Raw genomic sequence first — 8,687 nt, 5'->3', positions numbered from 1 at the left:
GGCGGCAGCCTGATGGCTCCTGTGGGGTGTCGGGGGAGAAGTGCTTGAGCCAGAGTGGAGCCTGTACCTAACTGACGTGGGGCTCAGAGTGGGGCTCTGAATCATTTAGGCTCATTTCTCCCGAGTACATTTCAATTTGCAAGGCAAGGAGGAGAGACATAAGCAAAACTCACTGCCTGTATTTCCCAAGGGGTGCTGTGACTGCCAGCACTGGTGTCACGATCTGCGTGGCCTCTGCAGCTCTTCTCCAAAGAGATAGGACAGCTTGAGGTGTGCCTGCACGCCCTGTGGTCCCCGTGCAGAACCAAGGTGACTGACACCTTCTCCTGGCCTGACAGTGGTGGATGTTTGGCTTGAAAATTGCTAGAGATGCCCTGAAAACAAAACAAATTGTCCAGAGAGCACATGGGAGGTGTTGAGGGGCTGCTTGGGCACGCGAGCTGATGGCAGCAGCTCCGTGGGGCCGCGATCGCGGGCAGGAGACGTGGCTTTCAGGTGCAGGATGGCTTCACAGATGGAATAAAGAGAGTTTTGGCTTGAAAGAAGCTGTCTTGCTTTCAGGGTCTGCTTGCCTGCTTTAACGTTTGAGGGCATTTTGCCAGGCTGCTTTGTGGTGTGGGGGATTCAGATTCACGCTTCTGTGATGCTTGTCTCCTCTCCGTCTTTTTTTGCAGTCCGTCTGGCTGGCTGATAGCACTTCGGGCTGCTGTGCAGTCACCCACCCGTGACCTGCTGGGCTCTTTCATTGTGATTCATCCTTTGGGGCTGGGATTTTGGGTCTTTCGAGGTGTGGAGGGCACTGGAGAGTGGACATATAGGGAAAGGATGACGTCCTTCCAGCCAGCAAGTGAGGGATGGATGTCCTCTCCTCAGGAAGGCATTTAAGCACATTTTGTTTCTAGGAGTTCAGTGGGACCTTATCAAGAGGTTAATCACTCTGTGGAATTAGGGATGCTTTCCTGAATTGCTAGTGAATGGAAGGGATAGTAAGTCAAGCCTGCTTAAAAACCTTTGTCTTTAGTTTTAGCGCTTGTCAAACTCCAATGACTTGTTAGCACTTTGAAGATAGGACATATTGGTTAAATATTCAGCAGTCCATTCATTAAGGTTTGAGTATGTATAAACAGGACTATAAACATCGTTTGAAACACCCAATAGATCTTTAGCAAACTCGGCAGAGACCAGGCCTGGTGTTCCCCGTGCGTCCCAGTGCAAAACTGAGCAGAAAAGCCCCGTGCTTTCCTGCCTCCTCACTTTGGTCTTTTTCTGCTCTTCAAAAGGAAAGCAATCCTAAAGGTTTTCCACATGCATTGCGAAGAAGCAAAAAAGAAAGACAAGCCTAACTTAAGAAAATTAAATTCTTTGCCAGTAAACTATTTGTTTGTTAATTGGTTACTTTTAGCCTTCTGGAGGCAGGCATTTCCAGGCTTGCTTCTTGCAGTGGAGGATGGGGAAATAGTCACTTGTCTGAATGTGTGCAGTTAATGCCACTGAATTTCATTTTCTCAGCAACCCTGCCTTTGCCCATTCTTTCCCATCTGCCATGCCTCAATGGGGCTTATCCTTCTGATTGCTGCAAAAAAATGAACAATTTTGCTGTTGGAAAGTTATGCAGTCCTGAATCTGTGCTACTGCTTGTAACATTGCACTTCATCTGATTTAGTCCTGGCCTTGGCAAAATGGCTACAGGTGTTTCTTGCTGCCAAGGGTTTGGCTTTTTCTCTCCAAAATGTTCCTCTTAAGGCTGAAATAGCCTCAGAGCTGCTCTTTCCCTTTAAATGTAAAAATAGGAAGAACCCCTGATCCCCTTTCCACAAGCAATTGAGTTTGTTGTCTCAGCACTTTAAATTAAAGCTCACGCCTCAATTATTTCCCTTTCCTTTTAACCGAAGCCCTGTGTGTCAAGGAGCAGCTGTGTCACCTCTGTGGCTGCCCTTTAGCTCCTTCCTTGCCGATCCCCCTGGTGTGGGCAGCCCACCTTGCCTACCTGTTTCGGCTGCGACTCAGGAGGTTGCTTCCCTCCAGTCAGTCTTGGATGGGGATGTTCATCGAGGGGTGGCTTATTCCTGTGAAAAGGTGATGTGGGTGCAGAGCAAGGCAGACTGGAGGGATGGGCACGCAAGTGGTACCCAACAGAGATGCTGAGAAGAGTGTAGATGCCAGGAAGAAGTCAGGCAAGACCTGGTAGATTTACGTTTTCTGGGTATTTTTTTATTGCCGAAGAGCCTGAGTGTTGCTCTGAGATATTCCCAGGATCTCGGGTTCTCACTTACACCCTGCCGAATTTTGGGCGGAAGGAATCCAAGGCGAAGAAGCCTGTGTGTGTGATGGGGGAGGAAAGGGAAAGATTTATGTGAAAAGAGCAAAAGGAGATCCAGAATCAGAGGCCAAACGTTACTGTCAAGTTCTGCTGTTGTGCGGATGGCGGTGTTTTACTAGGCTTAGGGTGTATTTATAGAGGAACATAAATCATACACACATGCCCTGTTCTGAGCACCGCACACCTCCAGTATATGTATCTCTAATTAACCAGCCATGGAGAGGGAAACAGGATTGGAGCCCACAACCCCAGCACTGTTTGCCAGCAAAGCCGTGCTCCCCGTCCTAGCAGTGCCTACATTTATCTTTCCTGCAGCAGTGTTTAAAGTGAAAAGGGAGTATCAGGAGAGTTTGATAGGATCCAATTAAATTCCAGCAGATAAAATAATGATGAATTGCAGTTGAGCCCTGGCGAGACGCGATGTACATTACTGCCATCCCCGTAGTGCGGGGAAGGAGTTGAGGTCATCAACTACAGAAAAATAGGACACAGCTGCAGCCCGAGCGCTCCTCCAGAAATGTAGCCCAGGGGGATGGTGCATGTGGGAGGAAGGGGGGTTGCAGGGGAAGTTCGGATGCGTGGGTTTGTTGGCAGAGGAGCAGCCCCTCCGCTGCCTTCCTTGGGGCTGGGTTGTGCCTGGAGCAGGGTGGGTGCTCCTTGGCAAGAGGAGTGATGGCCATGGGGCAACTGGGCTGGTAAGGGCTACTGTCTTGGCTAGTTGGTACAGTGCTTGTTAGGAGCATCTCGAAGTGCATCTTAGTGCGATTTGTCCCCAGATTTGGGGTGTACCATCCCTCACTGCAGCTTGTCCCCTGGGAGCGTGGCTCTCTGGAGGCACCTTCTCAGAGTGCTGAAGCCCTCATCCCAAGGAGAGCTGGGCGGCTTTTGCTGCTTGTCACTGCTAACTGGTGGGTGAGCAGTGGGCTTGCAAGAACCAGCTGTGAGACCTTAAGGGGAGGTGGCACCCACAGCCCTCCCAGCGTGCTGAGCTGATGGGCATCCCCCACATGAGGACTGGGTGGTTGTAAGAATCAGAGACATGACAAGCACATGAGGTTGTTAATTGTTACTTGGGAAGATGCCCGAGATAAGTTTTGGGTGAAGAGGCTTGAGAAAGGCTTAGTGAGGAGTCCTCTTTGAACAACATCCCTGCAGAGGGAGACCTTGCTGAGAACAGCCACATTCAGGTTGGTGGGGCTAGTGTGTCCTCTGTCAGACCTTCCACACTTGCCTTGTAGCCTCTTCCAGAGAGGGACGGAAAGGCTGGCCAAGCTCAGCAAGGAGCCAAGCAGCTCACATCTCTGTGGCTGACTCACTCAGTGACATCTTTTTTCCCCATCTCCTTCTGTGGTCTATGCTGTGTGAGAATGCTTCTCTTTTGGGTGCTGTAGCTTTGCTCTTGGGGCTGTGCCTGTCATTTTTTTTTTTGCTCCCAAAGCAAATGTCCCTTTCCCAAAAACTCAGCCCTGCAGCAGCTGCTGTGCCAAATCGTCCTTTGGTACAGCCAGGGGTCCCAGTTGCCTTCGTAGAGTGAAAGGTGGTCTGATGGCAGGACTGCCTGGGGAGTTGCATCCCCCTGCTCCCCTCCTGCAGCTCATTCCAGATGGCTGCCGGGCACATGACTGATTAACTGAGAAGTTAATAACAGTTAAGGGTTTCATGGATGCTTCGTGCTGTGTTACCTAGAAGCGGGGAGGAGCCAGTGTGATTCGACCTGCTGGCTGGCTGGGGGCTATTGTTTGCATCCCATGGGATGGACAGATTGGCAGGCACCTTCTGCTTGATCCCCACTACTGTGAGGTCTTCGGAGCTGGAAAGTGGCCGCTGCTTTGCTCAGCAGATGCGATCCAGCCGTGTCTGTGCGTGGAGAGGGCACGTTCCTGCCCATGCTACAGCGTGAGCAGCTGTGAGGAGGCCTTTGGAAAATATTCTTCAAAATAAGAGGTGCTCTGGAAATAAGAGAGGAATCTGATGGATCTTGATGTCCTGCCCATACACAGCCAAGCTGCAACTCCAGCTCCAGCATCCTATGGGCACCAGTAATGGCATCCAAGCCGCAGCCCTGCTGCCTATCTCTGCAGGGCAGGTGAGAGGCTGCTGACAGACACACAGGTGCCGAGGACATGTTTTGCATTGATATCTGTCTTCCCTTGGTGATCCCACGCTGCGGATGCCAGCTGGGATGACAACTCCTGCTCCTGCCTGCCGCTTCCCTCTGTGCAGTCCTGTGCTCCTGAATGCTCCCCACGGTGCGCTCCAGCTCCACACTAATTCAACGTCCTCAGCATGGTGTCCTTTCCCAGAGGGACACCATCTCTTGTGCAACCACCCTGTTGCTGTCTCGGGGCTGGTGCATGAAGAGTTAATGCTCTCCCTTGCTCTCCCCCTATTCTTCTTCCTCCAGCCCACCTCCCAGAAGAACTAATTTCCAAAAGCAGCCGGGGCAGAGAGATGCAAATAAGTGTTTTGGACAGCTGCAGGCTGGATGCCTTCCCGAGATGCCAGGGCCCCAAATGAGACATGTCAGAGTACAAATTGAAAATGCCAATTTCACTTACGCTGCCACGTGGCTCGTCACAGCTAAATTCTGCTCCAGCGCTGCCACCGCCTTCCCCAGCACGTGCTCCTTTCTGCTGCCAGGGGATGGTCTCTGCTCACTGCTGCGGGTCTTGCTGGCTCCTCATCATGATTCTGTTGAGCATGGCCTCGGGTGGATGTCGGATAGGGGAAGGTGAACAGATATGGACTCCCAGTGCAGTTCTGGCTCCATCTTCCCAAATCTGGTGACAGCAGTGTTGTTGAGTGTTGTTGGTGAATGGTGCATGGTGGAGAAAAGGCTGAAGGTCTTCTGAGCAAACACTGTGAGAGATGCTGTGTCTGAGGCTGCATGGTGGGGTTTGGTGAGACTCTTCCTGTAGAGAGAAGCTGGTGGTGAACAAAGGATTGAGTTTGCATTTGAGTGTCCTTTGCCTTACAACTGCTGCAGACAGTTGATGAACAGCAGCCTTCCTCCCAAGGGAGGGCTGTGTTTTGGGGTCACCACCCTGTGCTGGATGGGATGACCCTTGGACCTAGGACTACTAGCCAAAAGCTGTGGAGGGGTGACTGAGGACTGAGCTTGGCCTCTCATTTGCACATATTAGGGTTGAGGGAGGGGTGTGCATTGCCATAGCCATGTCTCACATCAGGCCTCTGCCCCCTTTTGGTGCCATATCTGATGCTAGACTGCGACTGGCGACGCTCTCTGGTTGGGAGCAACTCAGCACAGAAAGGATCGGCTTTGGTGGTGAGGCGAGAAGGACCCGAGCATCTCTTGCTTCCCACAGCCACCTGGGCACATTGCCTTCCTTCATGGACCATGTCCCTGTCCTCTGTGGAGGGGATCAAGCAGAGCAGACGCACTGGAGTGGTTCCTGTGCTCTGTGGAAGAGCAGCTGGGGCAGAGCTGGAGGAGATGCTGAGGCCAGCTCCTCTAGGTCCGGCAGCAGGGCAGCGAAAGGTGACACTTAGGCTGACTGGAGGTGGCAGTGAGGCTCTGGCCAGGTGAGCCACTGCCGGCGCGTCTGCTGCTCCCTAACAAACTCCAGCAACCCATGAATCATTCATTTAATCTCTCCTGACATGCCTGTCATTTTCTCAGGCGAGGAGCAGGGAATCTCTTGCCGAAGGAGGTCATTAGCTGTCAGGGATGGTTCCGACTGCCTTCCTGCCTCCGTATCGATTAAACCTCTCCGCCTGCGTGCAGGGGCTGTGCAGGGAATATTGATTGGGCTGCTGGGACTGGGGCTAGAGTGTCAAAGCAGGGGAGAGGGGTTTAGATGGGGAGGAGGCACTGGCCAGGCTGGAAGGAACAACTGAGGTGGATATGTCTGGACAGCAGCGGGTGCTGGGGCCCGGGTTTGGGGTCCCCTGGAGCTGGGAGGTGGAATCCCTGGTGTCGCCTCCCTGCACGGGGGCTCGGGGGCGTCAGGGTGGTGGTGCTGATCCTGGAGTAGGGTACAGCTGGTGGCTGAGCATGGTGTGGGGCTGGGAGTGGAGCAGCTGGGGGTGTGGTGGTGCTGTGTGGAGGGGAGGGATGCTCTCTTAAGATCTTTCTGAGGGCTGGTGTGGCCCCACACTGGTGCCTGGCTCTGTCCCACCCGTGACCGCATGGTTACAGCTTTATGTCATTGCGTTATAGGTGATGGGGCTGGAGGGGACCATGTGGAACATCCTCCTCCTGGGTGTCAGGGGCACTCCACCATGTGCGCAGCCTGTTCTCCTCAAGCTTTACTAGTGACAAGCGTGATCGCAAATGTGTTCCCAGACATCTGACTGAATGTCCCTGGAATGGGGGGGACATGGGGGAGGGCTCGGGTGTCTGGTGGGGAGAGGTATGTGTGTGCTGCAGAGACACCATCTGTTTCCTTCTTCCCAGCAGCAACAGCTTCAGACCTTTAGATTAATAGGTTTGGGGTCTATTTAGAAACCCTCTATTTTGCTTATTTATCTTTTTTTGCTGGTCCAGCATACTGGTTTGCATGTGTTGTGTCTGATGCTTTGACCAGTGGCTTAGACCTGTCAGTTCCTGGCCAGTGAGTCCAAACCAGGCCCCCATCTCTCTCCTCTGGATTAATGGGGACATCCACGTAACAGAGTTGTGTGCCTCTCTGTGCCCCTCACTGGGGTGTTTCACCTCACGAATTAATGGGCTCTGCCTCCTTCTGTGCCCTCCTGCAGTATTTCTACGAAGGGAATGACATCAGTGACCTGCCAGTCAACTTGTCTGTGGTCTGGAATGGGAACTTTGTCATCGACAACCCCCAGAACATCCAGGGTGAGTGAGAGATGGGACCGGGGTGGGGAAGGAGCCCAGTGCCCCACTAGATCCCAGCCCACCCCTCTTCTATGCCCTGACCAGTACCATGGGGAAGGGAGCCATGCTCTGGCTGTATCTGGCAGGGTGGTTTCTAAACAAAAGGCTTTTCAAGAAGCTTTGAGAGAGAGCCCAGAGCTCTGCCTTGGTGTTGAGTCCAGGGTTCTGGTGCCTCCTGTGTCTTGTCCCCCCTGGGAGCTGGTGGCATGCATGCAGCAGGACGAGATGAGAGTGGGTGCCTTTCTCCCCCCAAACTCTGTGCCTGCAGGCTGTGGGGGGCTGTGCTGACCCCTGCACTCCTCCTGCCGTTGCAGCCCACCTCTACAAGTGCTCGGCCCTGCGGGAAAGCTGCGGTCTGTGCCTCAAGGCTGACCCGCGCTTCGAGTGCGGCTGGTGCGTGTCGGAGAGACGCTGCTCGCTGCGGCAGCACTGCCTGGCCTACGAGAGCAGCTGGATGCATGCCAGCAGTGGCAACAGCCGCTGCACCGACCCCAAGATCACCAAGGTACGTGGGGATGGGTGGACGGTGTTGCTTCATGATGGGAAACCGGGATGGGAGATGAAAGATGAGGATGGAGATGGGGCTCTCTGGTGGCACCTCACAGCAGCCAAATCTGCTCAGTGTTTAGGACTGAGCATCTCTTGTCACCATTTTCATTTCCGAGGCTAAAATCCTCTCTCTGGCACCCCTGTGCACTGGGATTTCTGGCCTGTGTACAAGATTCCCACCACTCCTACACATGACTGGAGGATCCCAGGAAAGCTGTCACTCCAAGTTGCTTCTCCTCATGTCACCATGCTCACTGGGCCCAGTAGTTCATCATCCCCCTTCCCTGACAGCTTTTATGACCTTCCTTTAATAAGATTGTCTATATTAATGTTCACATGCCTGTTGGGCCGGGCTCCCAAGTGTGTGAGGAGGGACTGGTGTGTTTTTCTGCTGGATACCTTCTTTTTCCCTGTGTCTGACTGGGCCTCACCAGTGTTAATTACTGGAGTCTTAGCACAGAACCTGATCTGTTTAGGTTTCAGTGTCTTATCTGATGGCAGCTGGAAATGAGAATTGTGCCTTTTCCCCACACTGCCTGCCTCTCGCAGGGCACTGGTGGCAGCCGTGCGAGGAGGGGGCGCTGCCCACCCACCAGGCATGTCCCTGCCTGCAAAGATCTGTGCCTGCCAGAATTACTGCCTGCAGAGTTGCCTGGGGCTGGCAGGGTGCTGGCAGGATAAGGGATCCATTCCTGGGGAAGTGGAGTCGAAGCCCAGAGCCAGCATCCCAACCAGGTGGTCCGCTGTTGTGTGCGCAGCTGCGGGGCTCCCTGTCCCCCATGACTTCCCACTGTGCTTAGGCTGAACTTCCCAAAGCTGAACTCCTGGGGATGGTGGGAGTGGAGACCACAGTGGCCAGGTCATGCCTGGGGTGCCCTTGTTGTAGATTGTCCCTGTCCTTCTGTGCGTGTGTGGCCAGGGCTGCAGGCATCCGCACACACACTGCTCGCAGCAGCTTCCCAG

General features: G+C 53.5%; 1 protein-coding gene across 1 annotated transcript in view; it reads left to right on the top strand.

The window, feature by feature from the left end:
- The window catches only part of LOC104272118 (plexin-A1), a gene marked incomplete at both ends in the record, with an annotated part of 65,024 nt that overhangs the window by 21,443 nt on the left and 34,894 nt on the right, over positions 1-8,687 (top strand). The window contains 2 exons of the mRNA XM_009867023.1: positions 7,040-7,136; positions 7,490-7,680. Of these exons, the coding sequence (XP_009865325.1) occupies positions 7,040-7,136; positions 7,490-7,680 (288 nt within the window). The remainder of the gene's footprint in view (positions 1-7,039; positions 7,137-7,489; positions 7,681-8,687) is intronic.

This window comes from Apaloderma vittatum, unplaced genomic scaffold (assembly GCF_000703405.1).
Source record: "Apaloderma vittatum isolate BGI_N311 unplaced genomic scaffold, ASM70340v1 scaffold5143, whole genome shotgun sequence".
In the NCBI taxonomy this organism is placed as follows: domain Eukaryota; kingdom Metazoa; phylum Chordata; class Aves; order Trogoniformes; family Trogonidae; genus Apaloderma; species Apaloderma vittatum.
Note: the sequence above shows the minus strand (reverse complement) of the source record. Positions and strands in the feature narration are given on the sequence as shown.